This window comes from Haemorhous mexicanus, chromosome 10 (assembly GCF_027477595.1).
Source record: "Haemorhous mexicanus isolate bHaeMex1 chromosome 10, bHaeMex1.pri, whole genome shotgun sequence".
Taxonomy (NCBI): domain Eukaryota; kingdom Metazoa; phylum Chordata; class Aves; order Passeriformes; family Fringillidae; genus Haemorhous; species Haemorhous mexicanus.
Genome location: NC_082350.1, coordinates 26,451,619 through 26,475,691, shown reverse-complemented (window position 1 = coordinate 26,475,691; position 24,073 = coordinate 26,451,619). Strand labels below are relative to the sequence as shown.

Genomic DNA, 24,073 nt, shown 5'->3' with positions numbered 1-24,073 from the left:
GAGGAGCCCTGGACCAGAAAGAAGCCTCTGAGAAGCCTTTTGGGGACTATTTGTACCCTTCAAATGTATACACAAATACAGTGCATAACAGCCCTGGTGCACACAGAGGAGTGCTGGGGCACCTTCTCTGCAGGACCTCCCAGAGATTTCTGACTGACATTACCTCTACCAACTTCTATTTCCAGAAGCTCTTTAGCAGTAAGCAGATTCTCTCTTTTCCTTTGGAAAGCTGGCAAAACCAAATTAGTATAAAAGAACATTAACTCCTTATAGAATGATAAAACTGAGTAAGGAAACCTTTAAATAGATGCTATCACACTGGTTTTCTGAAATCCTGCCCTTCTGGCATGTACTCAGTCTAGAGTTCTGGGGTTTTAGCAACTACATGAAGAGGAGGACAAAGAAGGAAAGAAATTCCCTGAGCCAAGAGCTGCCAGAGCTATGACCTCTTCCCGGCTGGGCATGCTGCTCCACCCCAGCAGCTGCTGCCAGGAATGGCTGCGGGGAGCTAGCAGCTGCTACTGGGCCAAAAGGTTTGTGACCCTCCAAAGAATCCTTTCCCTCTCACTCAAACGCTCTGCACCTCCTCACAGCTGCCAGCAGCAGCATACACTCTGACTCAGCATTTTTCCCTCAGATAGGTTACACTAGAAAAGCAAAAACAGCAAGGGAGGGTCAGGACAAGAGTAACTGTACTTGGACACTGATGACCCAAGAGGATAATTGCACCCTCAGCTGCCAGGATTCAGGATTCTGAGGTTACTGGAAGGAAGTTCACAACACTCTGTTAGGAAGAAGAGATTTTGCATCTTGCTTTCCTCCCTAAGAGTTACACCAGTTGTAAAACTTCAGTAATGCAAAGTGACGCTCTCCTGCTTCATGCAATGTGGAGCTTCAACAAACACTGCAAGGGCAGGGTGGCACTGGGCACAGTAAGTGGAAGTCTTGGCTGAGTATAGCACAGCTGCAGAGTGCTGTGGATGTATTGGTGTCAAAGTCAGCAAAGTGGCAAAACCCTCCCTTGTGTTATTGGCACAACTGTTCTGAAGCCTAATTTGCTCACCTTGAAAAAAGAACAGAGCCAAAGAGAGTAAAAATAACTAAACATGTTGTTAGCATGATGACAATCATGACTAAGGTTGTAACAAATACCCTCACTCTCTTCTCACATCCATCTCTGTCATGAGCTCTTCATGGGAAAGGAGAAGCTGCTCAAAAGACTTGAAACCACTGCCCATGTCAGAGATTGCCACTTTCATCTTGTGAAAGTTGCTGTTTTTAGAGGTACTTAGAACTGGTAACTGCAGAATTTGCAAGGCCACAAATAATGAAATATTTCTTGATAAAGTGTACTTCTTTCATGCTGTTTCTGAGAGAAGCAGATTATCTTTTTTTTTCCACTAAGAATCCAATTAATATGCCATACAAGCACAACACCACTAGTGGACTTGTCTGTAACAGATGAAGCACAATTCTTGAAACTTTGTTTTCTTAAGGCAGTATAAAGGAAATTACATATCTATTTTGTACAGTATGAGTCATTATATAGAGCTGAAACTTAAGAAATCAAACAATAAGCAAAACATGCACAATTACCAACTCTGAAAGGTCTTTAGATCAGAGGTATTCATGTAAGATGTGAATGTGAATGTAATTTTATTTTAACTAAAAGGCAAAGGGTGCAAATTAAGAGAGTGCAGATTGGAGTCAAGAACAACTCCTTTATCTTCAGTGAGTTTGAGCACGGTCTCCTATGCAAACCAAGTTAAACTGCACACGAATCAGCGCTGCCCTAGTTGCTTACAGACAGACACAGAACAAAATTTGGCCCTTACATGACTATTAAGAAAGACTGTTAAGAAAGATGCCAGGTCAGTAACTTCTGACTGATGGCCGTCCTGTGTTCTGTTCAGCGCTAGTTTTGAGGAAAAAAAATGAAATTATCTGTTTATATTAGCTTTTTGGTTACCCTTCTGTAAAACCATCGTTAGCCTTGACATAAAGTAACAGAGCTACTAAGTGTACTTGTTAAAAACGATGCATTGAACTGAAAGCTCTTGAACAAACTAAGAGCATCTCTGGCGTTACCTGTCGCAGTAACTCCTCCTGACGCATCCGAATTCGCTCCCTCTCCATCTGGATTCTCTGGAGCCGCAGTTTCTGCTGCTGCTGCTGCGAGGCCAGCGCGCCGGGCAGGGCGAGCAGCGCGGGGGGCGGCGGGGGGCGGCTCTGCGGCGGGGCGCTCAGCACTGCGGGACGACAAGAGCTCGTGGCACCGGGCAGCCCGCACAGCCACGGCACGCAGGCTGCTCTCCGGCAGGAACGCACCGTTAGAACTGCTGCACTTCAAATGACCGACAGAACTGCTCCGTCTGGCAGGATCTGCACTGGCAACGGCTTAATAAAGGATTTGGCATGTTCTGAGTGCGTCAAACAGGAATACTTACAATATAGTAATATTTATCCTCGTACGTTCAAATATTTACCTAATGAACTAGTAAATAACATTTTTTTAAATTGAAAATTCCTAAAAACGTGTGCCAATAATAGGCAGTAACCTTGTAAAATATTTCAACTTAACATTTTCTTTATTGACAGATATAAATCAATTATTACCGGAAGTAATTTCCAATTAACAATTGAAACCTTTTCTGTTAGGATATGACCCATCGGCCCCCCACCTTCGGTCGGATATTCTCAAGGTTGACAGGGGATGGCAGGGTTAGAAACGGGACCTTTAGTAACCAAACCTGAATTATACCCAGGGAAACCCCTTCACTTGCTGACAGAGGGCTGTTGCTGAGCAAGTTATTACTGCTTAGATTGTTAATGATTCTTAAATCAGCATCATCTCTTCTGATCAAATTCAGAAACTATAAATCAGAGCAGAATTCTCTGTGAGATGGACATTTTTATCCATAGAACCACTATGAAAGAAACTGTAAGTCTGTGCAGCTCTCTGTGTCTCACTCTGGTGCCAACGTGTCACAAAGCTAAGAGAATGCCCTGTCACCTCAGACAGCAGGTATCCCTCCTGACTTACCAAGATAAATTTCTTCCTGTTTAGGGGGCTAAGAATAGCATCCAGCATTGAAATCCTCCAGACAAGTCAGGAGTGAAACACAGTGAATTTTCAACATTTTAACTCTCTGGTTTGTTCAGGACCCAGGTTAGATTTATTCCTGGCGCAGATCGGGCTTAGCTGCATGGACCAGGTGAGAATTAGTCCTGGGCTATCTCCAGGACCAGTCTGGATCTAAGGGCAGCTTTACTACCTGTAGGTGGTGCAAAGCCCACACTAATAAATCCTTCTGGACCTTGTGGAAAGCATGCAGGCAGATCCAAACCCTCTTTGCAACTTGCTTCCAGAAGCAGGTGTTCTGGAGAGTACTGCACAGATTGATGCCAGTGTGCCATCAAATGGGAGGTTTAGACTGGAGATTAGGAAAAGTTTCTTTGCCAAAAGGTTTGTCCAGCTCTGGCACAGGCTGATCAGGACAGTGATCCATCCCTAGAGGAATTCAAAAGCTGTGTGGTTGTAGCACTTGAGTACTTGGGTCAGTGGTGGCCCTGGTAGTGCTGGGTCAATGCTCAGGCTCAATTATTTCTGAGGGCTTTTCCAACCCAAACGATTCATTGACTCCAATTCTATCAGATTTGGGCTAGATCTTAATGCAATTTAATATGCAACACTATCGGTAATGTCAGGTAGATTTTGTCCAGCAACTCTACCCACTTGGGCAAGCCCCAGCACCCAGGCAGAACACCAGCCTCTTCAAAAGAAGTGTGGCAAAGTGTGATGATACAGTTATTGCAGGACTAAGACTTTTTACTGCTTTACCAATTTTCACCATTCAGTTTTTCAAACAAGAAAAAAAATTGAATAATAAGTTGCTTTTCTTAATGGTAGAGTTACAATGACATGCATAGGGAAAATGGAAAAATATTGTATCTGGAACACTTTTAAGCATGCTTGATAAGTCTGACACTGTCTAGACTTCAAATTAATAGTGCATCTTTAAATACACTGGTAGAATAAAAAGAATCCCAACCATGGACAAATTACCCTTGTGGTATGTACTTGAGCTTAGTTTGTGAAAAATATTTTACCTAAGTGCTTTTCCTGGGACTGCTCAACTGAACCAGAACTGAACCCAGGCAGTAAAAGTGGGGTGGTGTACAGCTGGTAACTTCTTGTCACTAATGGCTTGAACAAGCCCAGTGGAAGGAAAGTCTTGTGTCAGCCCCTGTGAGCAGCTTAACAAACAATGACATTCTACAAATCTCTGCTCCTTGTGATATAATCATATGGCACATCTCTCGTGCTGTTTATGAGGTTTTAGTAATTCCTGCTTTGATTTATATTTCAGCTCTGAATTTGTATTTGAATGGTATGAGGATCATAATGAAGTCTGGATTAAAAAAGAAAAGCCTGCAGTTCACACTCCAGCCAGACTGCCCCACACAGACCCACTCTGACACCATCAGACACACCAGGGACCCCTGACAGCTCCTCCCAGCCAGAGCTCTGCAGAGCCTTTGGACCACTGCCACGGTTTTGAGAGATTAAAATGTTACTAAAGGAAAAAAAAAATTGGTCTTCAGTAAGCTTCAACTCACTAGGCAGGGTCTGGAACTCCAATGTAACATTTCTAAAGTTCTGCAAAGAAAAAAATATCCAAAAGCTCAAATCTACCACTCTGTGGTAAAGGAGACTGGGTCTAACATGAGAGGAGTAAAGTATCATCATTACAGCAGACTCAGGGTGGCCTTAAATTCAGCTCTCTTGGGGAAAACCTAATTTATTTTGCAAAATGAAGTAAGTATTTCAATAAACAGCCATTATGCAATTATGCAGCCCAAATGAAAGCAAGTAAAAACATGGAGCTGAGTTCCAAACCTGAACTATGCAACCACAGTTCCATTGCAGCCCATGAAATTGCAATTATTTAGTTTACATCAAGTTAGACCTATGTGGTTTTCTTTTTCCAGTTAGAAGAAAAATAAAAGAATTCTTTTATTGCTTTTGTTTGCCTTTAAATGAATAATGATATCCTAGTGAATTAGGTTTTCTTACATTGTAGAAGACCTTTCCGTGGATGACTTTGCTGGATATTTACTAGGCAAGGATTATTTTGAGGACAAGAGACATGCAAGTTGCAGAAGCCAAAACATGCAAGTGTCAATCATTTTTGACATATGCATTGAACTGATTGCACCTACTTTTATTATTTAAGTGTCAGAAGTGCAACTGTGGGTCTTTCTGCTGTGTTTAGAGGCAGCCCAGACCCGAATTCAGATGAACTAGCCAAAGCCAGGTCTCATGCAACACAGTCTGATGAAAAACAAATGTCTACAAAGGTTTAAAAAAACCCCAAAAACTGAAAAACCAGCCATACTACAGTTCTGACTTAGTCATGATGCTGTAAAGAAAAAAAGACTGGGCTCCCCTCCTTTTCTCACTCCACTTCAGCCAACAAAGAACTGCTTGTTTCATTTATTTCCCAGAAAGAAGCATTAGCCTTCTAACAAGGTCAGCAAAAAATGCTGCTTTTCAGTTCTGGTGCATTTTGTTCCAAAAATCTGTAAAGTATTAAAGCAAAAAGTTGCACTATCCCAGTGCACAGAGACTCCTTTATTCAGACTTCTGAGCTGAAAATAGCTATATAAAAATTTCTCAACAGTTTCAACTGTTATGGCCTGTGATATCCACATTTAACTAATCTTTCCTGTCTTCAATGATTTAAGATTAAAAAACCAATACAAACAACCTGCAGGTGCAACATCAAAGCTATGATTTAGCAGAAAATTATTTAAAAGATTGGAAATTTACTCTGCAAGCACTTTTAACAATAAATCAGTAACAAAAAGTGATGATGGGAGCTGCTTGAGCAGACAGACAGCTTTAATGCTAATGATTAATTACTGATGACTATTAGATTTAAAATATTTAATAAATTATTTTTACTTTTGCTTCATGCAGTCTTCAGCTTTTACATTTCATTTCCTTTGAAACTATGGAAATGACCCTCCACTCTTGCACTGGTACATGTTTGGATTACTAACCTTGAGGGGAAACGCTTACCCCAACAGGAACTTCTTTGTGTCAAAATTAAAAATTGCTAGAATTTGAAAAAATGCCAGCATCTCTCTTGAACACATCAAGCTCTAGCATTTCAGATTTACTAGATGGTCAGCTGCTGGTTTAAAGGTGTATGTCCTTTGATTTAATTTACCTGATACTGAAGTTACTTCTGATTAGACTCTGGACCTATTAACCACTGTCCTTAAACATAAATAAATTATTCCATTTGAGATCTGCCTGATAAATCACTTGTTAGAGATTTTAATTGCAAACTACCCAAATCCCCTCATTCTTTTGAGAGCTGCATCACAAAACAGTCCTTCCCACAGATGAACGTGCAAGTCCTCCATAATGCTTTCAGGTCTCAGAAAGTAATCAGCAGAAGCAGGTGCCAACATTATTCACACTGACCACAAACGAATTGTGTTTGCTTCTTTCAGGATATCCAGTAATTAAAAATGATCTGGAACAGGAAGCCTTTCCACCACGCAGGTGGTATGAGGGTACGGACTACAGAGAGGGAAAAGCATGTTCCTCTCAGTGTCACACATTTCTAGCCAGGGCAAACCAACACTTGAAAAATCCCGGACATTAGTGAACACTAAAATACATACAATTTGGTTTTGAACACTTTGGGAGTTTCTGTGGTCTTATCTCCAGAGACTGCTTTGTCATAGTTACCAAAACTGCCTTTTATCATCCTTAAACAATAGTAGCTACACCTCTTTTATCGTGGCAGGATATGGAAACTGTGGTTCATGTGTTTATTGCTCCTAGACAGGATTTTGGCATTGTTTTATTGATTGGATTTCCCGGATGGTTAAAAAAAATGAAAGCAGAGGTAAAGTGCTATAACTCCCAGTTGTCCAGACCCATTTGAAATATCATTACCAATACAGCTGAAAGCTAAATCATGGATGATTTTCTATTAAACAACAATTGTCACAGGCTCTTCACAATAAAAAATTCTAATCTGTAATAGCCAATGACCCACATCTTAGAGAACCAGTGAATTAACAGTGAAAGCCATCCTGCTTGTATCACTTGGGTCAGGCCTGCTTGTAGGTCTTGACAGAGTACCTCCTGAGGTAAGGTTCTCTTCTTCAGAAAGGAAAACCAAAAATTAAATAGTTCTCCACCTGGAGTTTCAATACAAGAAGTAAACATGGTTGAATTCTCGGGATCAATGCATACAGTGACCCTAAACAAATTAACATCAGCTTTTCCACTGTCTTCTGCCTGAACTGGTTGATTTATAAAATGAAGATAAATATGACCAGCTTCTGCCAGAGAAGAGCCATGTTATTTTTCTTATAGTCAGTATTTCATTTCATCTGATTCAGTATTTCATATATTCATCTGATCAGGTGAAAGTGGAGATGTCAAGAACAAACTACAGTACATGGGGCACCCTTCTCCCTCTGCCAGAAATTCTTCTCCATTCTGAAGTGTGTGCGTGCGTGGGTGTGGATGTGGGTGTGGGACACCTTCTGAAACTGCTCCACTCAGTGCTGATGATAGAATGTCCCTTTTCTTCATGGTGCCAGTCTCCTTCCTGATGAACACCTGAGAACTGCACCAGGACCTCCTCCTCTGTCACAAAGGATTTCTACACCTGCGTGCACAAAGTCCCAAGCTTCTGCTCTGGTCCCAGCACTGACCCTGCTTTCAGCAGAGGCTGGGTTAGAGCCCCAGCAAGGCCCCTTCCCAGCTAGGCTGTTCTGGGATGGACACAACCACAACTTGTGCAAGACCTCAGCCCTGTGAGGAAACTCATCCAGGAAAGTCCTTACCTCAGAACAGGCATCTCCACCTTTGTGAGCTCACAACATTAATACTGATCTCCCAGCAACTGCCCCTCCACTCAGTACATCTGAATGAGCCCACTAATGAGGTTCTTATCAAACCTCCCTGAGGATGTGACTAGCAGACAGCTGATAAACCAGTAGCACAGAGACAAAGTAATACTATCTGCTCCAGATATAGAGTACAGGAACGCTGAAAATCTCAGGAACTGTAATGCTATTTATGGGGTTTTTTCCCCTGCAAATGTGCATATTAATGAATTCATTTTGGCAGAACCTAAGAGAATATATATTTATAAATTACTATGTCAGTGTACAGAATTAAAAGTGATCCAGGTACATTTTCTGAAGGCAGCCTTATCTGGGCCAACAGATACCATATATCAACCATCACTGCAGAACAGCCTCGGTCAGCAGGGACCTTGAAAGACCATCTCGTACAAACTCACCTGGAAAATAATACATTGCAAGGGAGAAAACAGAGAGGGTAACAGAAGATGGCTCAGCTCCAAGTAGAAGATCCACATGAACACAGCTTGCTCCTGAGTTCCAGACCTTGTCACTCCCTCCCTGACAGCCAGGACATAAGAAACTCCAGCATTTAAAACCCTTTCTGCCCACCAATCCCACCTCTGGGCACAGTCTGATGAATCACACAAGGTCTCTGTTGTACCAGAAGGAGTAAAACCAGGCACACCTTTCTGTAATTGCTGCTGCTGCAGTGTCCACTGTGAAGAAAGGCGAAGGGGACAGGAGGGAGCATCAGGGACACCTCACCTGGCTGGGCTTTGGCAGCTTGACTTAGACCAAACACCAATTTTAACCACAGTTCGAGAAATTGAAAGCCCCTATCCACACCCCAACAAACTCAGAGCCTTTCACAGAGTGCCCAAAACCCTCAAACCAGCAAACTCTGGGCACTGCTTAACACACATTTCTGTCACTCACACGGGACATAGAGTAACTGTGCCTGGCAGCCTGCAACTGCTACTTGCTCCAAGGCCCAAAGCCCACATCCAGCTGTGCCACGGGGGGCAAGAAGTCTGCTGAGGTTTTTTGCAGATAGTATGTTCTTTTTGTATGAGCTTTTTAAGGAAATCACATATAAATTGAAGCTAACTCATACCGAAAACATAAATACCATTAGAGAGGTTCATTATTTTATGGCAAAGTAAGTTGCAAATTGTTAAATTTGGAAAATATTTAAATGAAGACCAGATTGTGTTTACCCACTGGATGAAGCGTACAATCACAAAAGAAATCTGTTTAAAACACTTTGAAAGGAGAAGGATGGAAATAACAATGGTTTTGAGTGTTGCTTAATGTAGAATAGAGAAAGACTACAAAACAAGTTGCATTTAATTAAAAAGATCTTGCAAAAGAAACTCCTGTAAGGACCTAATTTTTCCCCTAAATCTGGCTGCATGTAGTCCAAGATCATGCTCACAATCTTTTGACAGCAGGGAGTGCCAGGAAGGCAGAAGGCGTGAGCAGCTCAGACCGAGGCAGGGCGTGACCTCGGCCCGGGCCCTGCAGCTGCTCTGCCTCCTCCAAGGCACAGGGGAGACCACTCTCCTCGTTCAGGGACCCCAGCCTGACAGCTAAAACAAGGACCTAGGGTAACCCCTCCTTCCACAAATGGCCCTTGATTCTACTGAATAACTGAGTGGCAAGAGATAGGGGATGGCTTACCAATCAGCCGGGAAAGACTCTGGTTTAGAAGGGGCAGAAAATGGGGATCTCTGCAGAATCAGCGTCATGGTAAACAAAGTTTCTGAAGATGCAAGAAATACAGTTTCTGCTTGTCCTTAGTCTGACACTGATGACTCTCCCTTTGCTTCCAACAACAAAACATACACTGAAACCATTCCTATTAATGTTGTGATTTCCTTACATCAACAAATATACATCTACAAATCATCTTAGAACAACAACGATGGTAAAATGTTAAGGAAAAACAAACTGAACAAGTCTAAATCTATGCTGCAAGAACATGTTTTCAATCTATGTGACAAATATTCCTTGTCATTCATGAAATGTCACTGAAATTAGTCATGGTGTATCAATGAGCACAGAAATCTGCCTAGCATATATTACTTTCTTGTAAATTCAACAAGATGCATCAAAGGAAAAAACACCCGATGCCTTTGTTCTATAACATTTAAAAGGCAGTGCTTTAAATGTTAGTGTGAAACTAACACTAATGAAGTGCTCACTTATAGCTCATAAATAGGCAACATAAAACCACACTAAGAGAAAAGCTAGAAAAAACAGCAGATTTTTTACAGTATGACTACTAACTTCAACCAATTTTCACTATATGCTTTTGTGTGCCTCCAACACAGGCATACTATGATTTGGTATCACTTAGTCCCACTCTGTGCTCTGATAAAATGTTTGTAACTGCCTTTGTACAATTCCCAGCAAATTCTGCTGAAACAAGTTTATAAACCAAAGCAACAAGCTGTACAAAACAAACCACATTTTCCTCCTCTTCATAAGAAGTACAAGGAAAACACATGTGTTAGTAATTGGAAGTGCAGACCAGTGTGCAGACCTGAAATACTCAAAGCCTTTTCTTTTAAGTGGCATATCTTCAAAAGAAAAACTTATTTTAGTTCCTACAGTATCAAAAGGGGAAAAAAAAAAAAAAAGCTAAGGCAGAAGAGATGCACAGTCTTCATTTCCTGCCAGGTCACAGAATCAGGGCCAGGAGAGTGGTATGGATCCAGCTCCCACTGCTCCCCCCGAGTCTGCCAGCTGGGGCAGGATCCCCCCGAGCTGGGAGCACAGGGCTGAGCAGCACCAAGGCCCTGCCTTTGGCCACAGCACTTCAAACACAGAGCCATTCTACTGCAGCACTGGAAACGACCGTCACATGGATTTCAAAGTGCCATGTGAAGCACTCAGGGGCTGCAGTGTGCTCGGCAGATCACTGCAATCTTTCTGTGTAACTCCTCTGAGTGCATTTACATGCACATACACACAGTTTCTAGATTAAATCTTGCAAGATATATTTTTAATAAAATAGTGTCACCTTTAGTGTGCCTTTGAAAGCCATCAAAAGGAGAAAAAGCTCACCAAGACAAATTGATGGAAGGTTTTCTGGATAAAATACATATGGATACCGTGTAGATTTTTACATACTATTTCTAGAGGGAAATTCAATCACATATCTGAACCACTATGCCAAGAACTGCATATAAACCTACATAAAAAGTAGAACCTCATATTTTACATATATATACATTTATATATATATATATACACACACACACACACACACACACACATATATATATATATATATATATATATATGAAGAGAACTGAATGAAATACAGACTGTATTTAATGGGACAGATTTTGAAGTCTGTGGAAATACCCTTACTAGGCACATTAAGTACCTTCAAGAACAGACATTTCATTAGGTATAGACTTTTATTTCTAATCCTTTGAATCTCAAGAAAGACCCTCCTCTAAAATTCAGTATACATGTGTTTTAGTCCAGGATTTGGCTTTCATTCACTTCCACTAATAAACTAATGGGAAAAATGTTCTGTACACTGCCCTGATTTATGGTACTGCTGTTTTTTAACTAGGGACAATGCAACAGATGTTAACATAAGTGGAGGAGTTGGTATGAACAAAAACCCTGCTGTCCTATTCTTACCTCTCAGCCATTCCAGCACTGCTATAAACAGACTGACCCACACGCAGCTGTGGTCTGAAGCCACAGCAGAGCAATTGTTAGCTCCACCATCTGCTACAACACTCTGCAGATACTCTAACCTTTCAGATTTTATTCAGATTTCTTCTGCAGATATCCACTCTCACATTATGGTTTGCTACTGCCCTCTAAATCTTGTAACCAACACTCATATGCAAGCAAAGCAGTTGATGAGACAAAGGTAGAAAAAAGAACTGAAGCCAATTACCTCAGAGGTCCTAGGTGTTTCTTATAAATTTAAGACCAAAGTAAATATTGCACTACTTCTATTGGTGATCATTAGCAGACAAATGTTCAGCGTTTTCTTGTCATGTGAAGAGACAGCACTCATGAACCACGCTGCAAGTGGACAATCAAGAAATCATGAGATCAACTTACCAAAAATTAACCAGAACAAGAAACTGCTATGTGATTTAAAGTCTCCCTTTTTGACATCTTGAGCCTGTAAGCTCATCTTCTTGAGTAGTAGAAAAGTTAAAGCTCCAGAAGTGAAATATTAGGGATTATTTGTAATTCTCAATTGTATGTGAAAATGTTTTCTTCCATTTACAAATTTTCTTTAAATTTTTGAGTTTTAATGGCTTTATTTTCACTAAGGCTTAAATATCAGATTTATGTAAGTTGACGATAAAATTTACACTTGAAGTGCTAAACAGAAACAGCAAGGGAGCCACACCAGTTATAAGAATTTTGTGGGTAATTCATACTACAAAGACTTTTTAGTAGTTTGCAAGTTGCTTACAGTGCAGAACCTCACTATGCAAAAGCACCACCACCATAAATAAGCTAACAAGCAAACCAGCTACGCCTTCTGACCTGAAGAAACTGTGCACAAGTTATCCAACAGCCTGGACGTGATATGGAGGGCTTATGGGGGTTTTATACCAGCTCAGAACAGAAAAGCACAGACAGAATTTATTTTTCTATGTCTAACACTATGCCAAAAATCCATGGAGGCTCTAAAATAGATCACAAGATGTTGGAACTTCACCTCAAACAGTACAAATTCACTTGCTGCCAAGTCTACAGAGGGGAAAATTAGGTAAATGAAGGGGAGAACATACTGTTAGGTCTGATAGCAGAATCAGAGCTACCTTCTTGAACCAAAAGTTACTTTGACAAACAAACCAGGAGGTGTCTCTCCCATCTCTTTTGTGTTTTCACCAGAGAGATGCCATCCAGTACTCACTGAGATTTGGCTGAGACATTGCCATGGTCCTCTGTGGTGCTGGGGTGGCTGCAGGATGGTGGCTAACGTGATTCAGCGGCTGGTTCACAGGTTTTCGAGGATCTTGCCATGTTGTAATTTTTTCTATATGGCTGAGAAAGAAAAGATACAAGCTTAACATAAAATAGCTGGTATATTATATAGACAGTTAAGCATAATGTCATGGAAGTCCTGTTTGGTTTTCTTATTCCACATCTGCCCTTGGCATCTCACCCTCACCCAGCTGAAATTATCTATCATCTGGTTGCTCACTTTTTCTTCTGATCTTCTGCCCCTGCCGTTCTAATTTCTTTTTGCTCTACTGCTGAATAATTACTTTTACTTGAACAGTTGGGAAATTCTATTGTCGTACTGAAAGTCTGTAATACACGCTCATCTTCAGATTATTTACTTGTCTGAAAGTTGTTTACTCTTGCCCTACCAGTCTTTATCTACATCTCAATGTATGGCCATTCCTCGCCCAGCAATGGTCATTTTCCTGAGTATTGAAAGGACAAGTATTTGTCTTGCCTAATCCAACTGCTTTCTTTCTTTCCACATTATGAAAACTATGTCTCCAAGAATACCAGCATATATTCCCACTAAAAACCAGGCAGATTGCAGCTTTATGACTCGTGTGTAATCACCAATTTCTCAGTAAAGGCACTAAGAGCTTTTATTGCAATGTAGTTAACAACATACCTACCATTTCAGTATGCAAACTCTCACATACATACATTCTCCTGAAAAAAGTGGAGTCATGCACAAATCCACATACATTTTACTGTGAAGTAACAAGAACAATGATCACTGTAAAATATTTTTGGCCACAGAATTCAGCAGTGAAAGAACTATGGTTGCAACTGAAAGTTTACACTGAAATGCATCTATTTTGTAAGAAACTTAACAGGAGAAGCATTTTAAGGATGGGCATGTAATTCCATTTGAAACAAGAAAAGAAAAAGGAAGTATGTTGAAGCAATCAATAGTCCAGTATCTACCATGGGATTGCCTGGCTCCAAGCCCCATCAGCTCACCAGGTCACTGTCTGTACTTGAGTGGGTTCTCCTCTATTAGATTTTTGTCACAAGGAGGTAAGTCTTTAAGAAGAGCATGTCAAGAGGCATAAAAATTTAAACATTCTGTGTCTGGAAAATAATTTTGATCCAACTTTCAAAAAAGAACAGCCTAAAATTTTTACTGAGCTCCATCTTAAACTTGCCATTGCTTTTACAGACCCCAGTGGCACGGCCACCACTGCTGTCTCCCCTCCACACCCAGCTGATCACCAGACCAATTTCACAACCAAGTTTCAGTCTGTATTGTGATGCACATCTCAGGTATTACCAAAAATAGTGTGAATTACAGGAAGATAAAAAAGAAAAGAACCTAGACCATTTTTTAAAGAACAGAAAAATGTGACATCTTTATGCAGTCTGTTGCTATTTTCTTCTCCTAATAGTTTGCATTTAATGTACAACTCTCAAAGGGAAGATCACACTTTTACATGATTGTTACTCAGCTTCAAACTGCTGAGTCACTTCCTTTCTTCACAGCTTCTAGAGTATTTGTTATTATTCACAATGAAACCACTCACCATTGCTTCCTCTAGGACTAAAACACTTTATTCTCCCATCACTGTAAATTTTTATTACATTTTAGCTTTTATTCTCTTTACTCTTACATTTCAAGTGTAAGAATTCTTGCACACAGTGCATGAAGTCACAGAGCCTCAAACTTTAACAATATCTTGCCTCATCTGTAATATTGAAATAGAACTATGTAGATAAGTAAAGAACTTCTATGACTTACTTCTATAACTTTTACAGGATTCTTATTTGAGGCATATTCAAACACATGACAAAGCAGCCCCAAAATCCATAGTAAAATTCTCACTTTCAAGTTTTTCATAAGCAATTTTTGCATCTCTTCTTATTATAAATCCTAATATCAGAGCTGGCCATTTTTCAACGAGGTCTCCATTCATAAACAAGCAGAACAGAAAAGCAGAGATGTCCATTTTAGCTTCTGTTTCTGCATCACGAGGGAGATTGATGGGGGTCTCCATATGCAAACAAGAATTTTACATGTTCCAATAAAATCAGGGGAAGTTAAATATTTACAAACGGAATGATAAAAAAACTCAAACGAGATACACGAGAATCTGACAAATAGGACAAAGAACGTGCTACCATAACTGCTTCTCCAGCCTGCTCAGATCATCCCGGTCCCACCCATAAAGTCCTGCAGTGCTCCAATTCAGCAAGTGGCAAATTGTACCCCAACAGTTGACCCTCAGTAAAGAAAAAATCAAACCAAAGCTCAGATATAAACAGCTGAGTATTTTACTCAGACTTCAGGATTCTGTTCCACCTGTTGCACCTTAGGCTTTTGTCAAATGCCTCCTGTTTGGGTGTCAGCCTTCTGCTTTGAAGTGTCAGCGTTCCTCTGAATTTGTGCTGCTGCTTTGTCCTGCATTTTGTAACTGCAAGGCTCTAATCCCTGACTTCCACTGCAGCCTTGCCAAGACATCTCAGTGAGGTTAAATCAGCAAGCAGCAGCACGAGGGACACCAATTCTCCTTCTGCTTGTATGCACTCCAACAACCAATGTATCTCAGTGGGCTCCATTTTCAGACCTTTTTTCCGTGTTTTTGTTTTGTTTTTTCTGGTATTAGGAAATTCAGAGCAACTTATCTAAAAAGGTTGTAGGGGAGATGAGAAAGACAAACTGATTATTCTGTAAGTGCACTATCACCTGAAATAACACAAACATGGAGTTTGACCAACAGTGTCGAGCTTTTTTGGGGTTCTTAATCAGGGCTTAAACATCGGGACTGAGTGTGGGTTCTGCGACTGACAAACATCAAAGTGAAGCTGCTGCTGAGTGGGAAGCTGGTGACTCACCACGGGCACAGCCCTCAGCTCTGAGCAGAGCCCCTCCGAGGGAGCCACACTCACACTGCCTTGGAGCACCTCCAGCCTTCCAAAGCCAAACATTGGGAAATCTGTTTACATCTCCTGGAGCGGAGCCAAGGCATTGCCCAACCTTCTCTTTGTCCCTCTGCTCCCTGTAAACAAAAACAGCACAGAAAGAAAGTGCATTGGAAGTCAGAGGCCATTCACACTGCTCTGACACTGTGTGATGTGGCAGACATGCCTTTATGCAGATGGGAAGTTTTTAAAATTTAAGAAAATTACCTCAGGGACGCAACATTTGAGTCTATTGTCTGAGCTTGCTCAGGTACTGCAGTGCAATTTCTGGTAAAACTACAACAGAGCCAAGCCCCACACTATTCCAGTAACCACCACCATGCAGGATAGAGCAGCAAAAGGGGAACTGTGTACAAACTCACAGAATATTGGGCAGATAATAGACTTGGACAGAATATCTGTAAAAATCTAGTACCATCTACTTCTTAAAAAACTTACCTCTAGTATTCTTTTTTATGTCATCTTTTATTTCTTACACTCACAGGTGAGGAAAACGCAAGATGTGAATGTGAATGATTTTTAGCTTTAGAAACAATTACCCTATGTGCACACGTCCAATTCTCCCAGAAACTAATGGAATTTGTGAGTCTACACAACACTGCGCTATGAAACTGGCCTAAATGCTTACCAGCAGCAGTACCAGCAGTGGTTACACTTACTGGGACATTTAGAGCCTTCCAAACCCACTGCTCACCACGGAGCCCCCTCCTCCCTAAGGATGGCAGCAGCAGAGGTGCCCCTGCCATGCCTTCCCGACTGCCCTGCCTTTGGGTGCTGAGTTTGGCCAAGGGTAGGGCCGGGAATCTCTGACGGGGATCAAGAGGATCAAGAAAATGCTATAATTAGGTGGTACTTCACAGCAGCTTATGGCAGCTGTTGGAACTGGTGGGAGGACTGGCTGGGGGTGCCACAACAACTGCTGCCAGAGCGAGCACAGCCTGTCACCCCAGCACTGCCCACGCCTGTCCCACCAAGGTCACCTTGTGCCAGCACCCCGCGGACCTGGGCATGCACTTCTGTTACTGCCATCCCTCTAATCCAAAAGCAGCAGGAATTGATTGTTCACTAGAAATCAGTAGGTGAGAAGCATTTCAGATTACATCTTATAAAAACACCTGCACACATGCCATGTGTTTTCCTGGATATTCAAAGAGAATTTGTGAATGCTTCTTGCTGGGAAAGGCAGGACGTGGTCCAACAACTGCAGGAGAATACAGTGTTCTGTCCCTAGATGCAGTTGGATGCCTTCCTTTGCCATGCTGCTTTTCCCCTTCTCTCACCACAGACTGGAAAATTTCAAGAGCCAAGTTCTGCTCTCATTACAACATGAAAAGACCTCACAGAAAGTGCAGAACCGTGACCTAATGTTACACATTCACCTGCACATTTGATAACTGTAACTCTTTAAGCAGACTGCAGCAGCCCCTGTGATGGAGGAGCTACCTTCAAACACTTAAGAGACAGTCACTTCTCCTACAAGTGCTTGAAAATCCTCCAATTTCAGTAGGTCAGCCCAATTTATATGGCTTGTAACTTGTTTGCAGCTCTGTTAAATTTAAACTTAAGTGGAAATGGGACTGAGTTAAATTATGATCTGAATCACATCTTGCTAAAGACAATGAGCTTCATGCTGGCATGAACCCACACAGAAAACATTTGGAGAAAATTCTTGGTTGGCATCAACAGTTTACATGCCAGACTGTGCAGACAAAGCATCAATGTCATCAGGCTGGCAGTTGTCTCAGACTTTTTTCCAGTTTATATTCACATTACCCAAAAAAAAGTACTGTGGAAAGTTTAACAGAATGAACACAGCTAACTCAGTGCCAGCTTCTCTCCATCCCCTGTGGTCGTGCACTGTAATAGCACAGCTAATTATCTAATCACACTCTTTTCCCACAGAGTACCTGTCTTACTCACTAAGTGCATTTCACTATTCAAAGGCTCTGTTTCTGATGTGCTATGAAGTATTTCTTAAACATGCAGCTTCATCCCATACTGCAAAATTTTCAAACTCCTTTCTAGTGACAAGTGTAATAAACTATCTTTAAATGATAATGAGAAAATCATCACAGTGAAACTTCAGACATCTCCATTTGGATGTTTTGCAAGGCTATCCCAATTCCACAGAGCAGGGGTACAACATATTTAACAGTACTCAGTGCTTTCAGGGAGTACTTTGAAACATCTAGCCCCTGAATCTACAAAATACACATTGCTTTTATGTTCAAAATCCTGCTGGTTGCTTCAGATACATCAACAGACTGATCTGCCTGAGCCTGCAGCCCCATGTGAAGAAAATGGAGAAAAATATTTGCAAAGAGGAGGACAGGGCCAGGCCACTGCTCCCAACAGTGCCCTTTAGCCAGGACAGCATCAGCTGTGAAACGGCTGGGACAGTGTCAGCTTATTTCACAGTCAGTTCTGCTCTTGTGATCTCTGACAGAGGAGGAAAAATGGGAGAAATTAACAAAAATCTACAGCAGTATTTTCATTTTACACCAAAATCAGACATCAAGAGATATGCTGTACGAAGGTTTTAGTATGAAGAACCTCCTTTTCTGAAAAGGAAGAATTTTGCCTATTCTTCAGGCACTTCAAAGCACTTGCTGGCACTTCAGAGTCACCTGGTGCAGCCGCTGTGTGCCCACAGCTGTTGCAAAGCACTCAAGGTGCCCCCACTGACACCTCAAAACTCAGCCTAAACAGCTGCCTCAGCAATTTAATTATATGTCAACATTACTCATTGTTAATAAGGAATGGACAAAATTTTGCCTTATTCAAAGCCAGAATGTTAATAATATTTTGCAAAAATCATGTACCCAGTAGACACACGAGAAACTAAAATAGCTGTTAGGTGGAAGAGCTTAGAGATGCATGCTCCTGATTCCATTTCTGCTGTTCAACAGTTGGAAAGAATGAGAATATATCATTCCTTACATCACTAAAAGCACATAAATATAAAACCCAGTATTTCTCAATCACTTTCCTTTAGAGGGTAGAAATTCATAACACTCAGTAGTTCGGCCACTTGTTGCTGTGGGAGTTCAAGTGATGCTCTGCAGTACTCCAGCTCACAAGTCTGACCTAATCAAATTCATGGCACTTGCTTTTTAGACACCAATAATGTTTCATGAAAATTACATGAAGCTTTAACAAGGAGCCACAATGTAATTATTAAACTGATTGAAGAATGGACTTTGTTCTCCTGCTGCGTATTCATCCTCATCTCTGATCTTGGAGCTGGAACATTACATCTGTATTTGAATATTTATTACACTATGCTACGTAACTCCTTCAGTGAAGAGAGTTGTGAGCTGTTCAGCTTTTCCTGAATTAGTTTCAGCATAATTTGCTGTGAAGAGAACTTTGAGAATGTCCTGCTAAGCTCCCCTGTAACTGACTGATTCCATTGTTGGTGTACATGGAGGCCTTAAAAACATTAAACTAGTTATACAAATGGAAACAAAACACCCTTTGAGTTCTATTGACAACTTAACCTTTAGAATTTGGATGAAATCCCAATTCTTGAGAGAAAGGGAAAAAAGGTACTGAATGAAGCTATTATATAGAACATTCTTAGGGTTTTTTAAGTATACAGTATATAATAGCATTAATGCATTTGTTTACTTGATGAGTGCCTGTAGCACTCATATTTAAAGAAACATATAATGATTTTATTAAAACCATGTTTATTTTATTTAGGTGAATATGTAGCAATTTGAAGACAAAGCATTCTTTTGTGAGTGATACATGACACTTTCAGATGCGTGCAGTTTCTGCAATTGTTGAACAGGTTATGAAATGAAAGGTTCTATCTGTCCTCGACTTGAGCCAGAGGGCTATCACCAGGACTTGCTGTGAATGCCCCACTTTACCACTATAAAGGCCATGTCAAAAGGGACCGTATTTATCAGGGTTTGCATACACAAAACTTAAATTGGTGCTGTCTTGCAACAAGAATGGGAGAAGTGGCCCAACCTAATAAACACTCTTGACTGCCAAGGTGGCATTTCTAGACAAGCTGTAATTACTTTAACATGTTCTGCACTCTAGTAGAAGTGAATGCCTAAACAAGAACTCCCCCTTCAACCACACAGAGTGCCCTGAGAAGGACACACTGAAAATCTTCCCCGGGCAGAAACAGACGGTAGGAGAGAAAAACAACCCAAAGCAAAGCAGGACACAAAATACCTTTGAGGTGGTAGAAAAAATACCTAACATTATATTTTACTGCACTGGCCAGAGGCAGAGAAATGTATGACTCCACAGAATTTAGTCTCAGAATTCTCCTTTGTAATCAAAATTTTTGTTTCATGTTTTGGTTTCTGAGTCTGTCAGAAAATGACTGTTAATGTTTCCAGGGCATTGTGCATTTAGGCATGTTCATTAGCATAAAAAAATTAAATTCACTAAAAAATAAAAAAAATTTAAAAGAGGTTCTTTTTCTAGTACTGGTGCCTTTTTAATCAGAGAATTTAGAGGGTTGAATTAATTGTCATAATATCAATAAGACTCTATTTTGCTATTTAGCTAACAATTATGCACTGTTTTTCCTTTGTAATTTGAAGAATTACTTGACAAGAGCTTCAGATCATTGCAATATATTGAAGTACACGTCTGTAAAAGGTTTTTGTTGCAGAAATAAAACTATTTTCTACTCTGTAAGTAGGCCCATCTGCAATCCTGCCTACCTTCTGATTTTGAAATCATACAGAGAACAGCATTTCTTCAAAAGAAAACAAAATATTGTTACCACAGTCTCTAGAATTTCTTGCCACAAATGCAGAGCAGTTGTTCTTTTTCCTATGACAAGCTTTTGAACTGCTGGGTCAGGATTTCCAAACAATACCACGGATTGGTTTGAGGAACACCTTTCCCAAGCAGACAATCCTCCATCACTAGAAACTGAACACTGGCACAAAATACACACATTTGTGCAGAGCAGTTCCTGGCACTGCAGCTCTCGGTCAGAGATCATTCTCACAGCCTCAGCTTTCAGGTCAGTACATTCATTAAGCTCCAAAAAGGCCAAAATAACTTCTGTTCACTGAACTTCACAGACAGCAATACTTATATTTTAATATGAATGCCAGTAGCAACAGCACAACAGACATGCAGAGCCAAACTAGATACTAAATTTATTTTTTTTTCCCTCCATGACCCAAATCCCTAACTCTTCAGACAAAGATTTACATCTTGTAAATAAGACCTTGGTCTGCCAAACAGCAAATGTAAAAGCATTTTCTCCTGTGATTTAGTTACAACATAACCAACTAAAAATATTGATTAGGCAACAAATTTAATTCAATATGTCACTGACATAACTAATTAGATGAATAAAATTATTTTGGGTCTATATTTATCTACCTCAATAGTGGGTATGAGGTAGATAGAATTATTTAAAGCATCAAGCCACTCAAATCTCTCAGTATTATAGAAAATAATTTGTTATTGAAATATCATCAGGAACAACTTTGTGACTGGTACCTGCAGACACTGAAGTTTTATTCACTTGCTCATGATTCATAACACTTCTATTTTTATCCAACCACAAATTCTGGTTCTTGGTCCCTGCTATCCTTTCAAGTGTTATATGATGCAGATTAAGAATCATAAGAACCACTGTTTCAAACCTATGTGTTTAAAGTGAAACAGACACTACAAATTTCTTTTCCATGTGCAGTATGTACCTGAGGACAGGAACACTTGATTATTGATGGAGCTGTTCTGCCCAAGCGTTTCTGCAAGGTCTAAAAGAACCTTCCACTCAGGTGTCCCCTGACCTGCCTGGGCGTGGCACTGGTGACATTCCTGCAGACACCAGAGGGGGGAGAATCCACACCTGCCTAAAAAACAACCCACACAGCTGCTTCTTGTTCCCCTCCAGCCCCAACCCTACAAATACAAAACTTTCAGATCTCATTCCTAGCGCAGAAAAAAGGCTCCAGACACCACGGGCAGAGAAAGCAGCTACCAGGGTGCCTTTGGCATTTCCTCTGCAAAATAAATTCAATAGGAAAAAATCTGCTTCACTTAAATGAATGCTGAGACAACCATGACCTTGAATGCATCAGGACTTATCTTACTTCCTCCACTTGGGCCATTTCATCACTACTGAGAATACAGTAAGGAAAACAGACAATTCAGGAGATAGATAATTCTTAACAGACAAAAGGTAGAAAATAATGTTGCCCTCTTTCTAAGTCCCCAGAAGGTGAGGAAAAGGAAAGCAATCAGCCAAACTCAGCTGCTGGAGCTAAGGGATGTGGAGCATGGCTCCTTCCTCTTCCCCACTAGATCAAGAAATCCATTAGGACTTCAGATACTCAGACACACCTCTCACTTTCAGGGCCTGAAGAAATGTCTGATGGATTCCATGCAAATAATGACAAAACCCTGTCTTTTATCAACATCAGCATCTTCTCTCCTATTCCCTACTGCCCATTTAGAGGGTTCCCTCACAACATGGAAAAATTTCTACGGCTTCAATCTCTTACACGGCACATGCACATGAGAAAAATCCCATCACTTCTTTCAGTGGAGTCACAAGAAACAAACTAAAATTGGTCAAATTCCTATAAACATCTGTTGGTTTATCTGTTTTTACTACCCTCTTAAATTTGAAGATCAGCTTAGAATATTAAAAAAAGGTCTAAAAGAAATGGTTCTTTTCACAGTCAGCACTAGTTACCCACTTCTCTCTGCTCACACAACTTGGAGTTACGTGCTGAGAGGGCCTCAGTGCCTCACTCTAAGAGACAAAAATGGGATCAGGTCATGAATAAGTTTTTCAGAAGCTTCTTACAAAACTCTGACTCCAAACATATTGGTTCCAGCTGTTCAGAGTTTTAGTATACAAAGGTCAGGAGATGTCCTACTTGGATTATTTTTTTCACTATAATTCATGGTGGAGGTGATTAGCTAGCAGATGAATTTTTCTTGGACACTATTTCTACCTTCCATGTGAGCTGATTAGTTCCCATGGAAGAAAAGGCAGGACAAATAACCACAGTAATCACCAGAGTTCAGAAAGTTGACCTTTTACTCAAATCTCAAAACTAATGTGTATCCAGGAAATCCTGCCAGACAGTCACTGTTTGCAAATGGTTGGGAAATGTGATCATTTGCCATGAAAAACAGATGAAAAGCAGGAGCTGGTTTAAAGACCAAGTCTTTTCTCAAACAAGACATTTCCAAAATAAAGAAATGATGTCTCAAAACTGACAGCTGACCTGAGTTTAGGAAGGGTGACAGTTCTGCACTGGTGTTCTCTGTACATGAGAATTTAAAAATGAGACCAGAATTTCAAATAAGATTTAGCTGAACATAAGGAATTTCTGTCACTTCTGACACTGAAGCAACATTCCAATCAGGCAGAGTCCATTTGAAAATAAATATTTTTACGATTGAAATGCTGACATGCAAGGCTTCCCTTAAGCTCGGAATAATGCATAAAAATATCAGATGTTTAGCAAGGTAGGTGCATCTTACTGATTTCTAATGGGGTGCAAGGAGCACGTGCCTGAGGATTGCTGGTATGAGAAGAGGGCACATGTCACAGGAACACACTGTGCTGTACTCAGAAGGAATAATGCCACGAAATGGAGGCAGCACAAATCCCACAGATTATCAGCAAGTCAAATGCAGTCCCTAAATCTATTTATTTAGGAATGCAAGAGAATGACTGATCAGGCAAAGTTTAGCCTAGATATTTAGCTGGGCGAACAAATACAATTTTGACTGGGGAGTAGTGTGGGGGTGTGTGTGTTTTTATGGAGTGGTTGCAGAAAAACATTAGCTACCCTCAGCAAAGGTGTGATTTTTTTAAAAACTAAAATGCTGTATCATAGCTACAAAATTGCTGACACTGACTGAAAAATAGAATTTGAAAGGCAGTGTTCTAAGTGCTGTGAAATTTCCTAATACACCATTTAAAATCTGGTACCTAACATCTGGTTTTCAAAATCTAGTAGGAATTAACTATTTCCGACCAGCTTCTTATCTGAAAAAGTCTCCCTGTATTTCAAGTGGACTTCTTATTAAATAAATGCAGAGTTATTTAATAGAAACATATAATACCCTGAGCTGGAAAGGACCCATGAGGATTGTCCAGTCCAACTCCTGACTCCACACAGGGCAACCTAAAAGTTAAACCAGCTCTCTGAAAGTCATCCAAACACTTCCTGACCAACACTGGGCTTGGGGCCACTTCCCTGGGGGGCTTGTTCCAGTGCCTGAGTGCCCTCTCAGT

General features: G+C 40.6%; 1 protein-coding gene across 2 annotated transcripts in view; it reads right to left on the bottom strand.

The window, feature by feature from the left end:
- The window catches only part of WWTR1 (WW domain containing transcription regulator 1), a 43,754-nt gene that overhangs the window by 7,910 nt on the left and 11,771 nt on the right, over positions 1-24,073 (bottom strand). Inside the window, exons 2-3 of one of the 2 annotated variants that reach the window (XM_059855951.1) lie at positions 12,809-12,939; positions 2,089-2,306 (exon numbers count right to left, since the gene is read on the bottom strand). In XM_059855951.1, coding sequence (XP_059711934.1) covers positions 2,089-2,306; positions 12,809-12,939 — 349 coding nt within the window. The remainder of the gene's footprint in view (positions 1-2,088; positions 2,307-12,808; positions 12,940-24,073) is intronic. The other variant, XM_059855952.1, reaches the window with a different exon arrangement.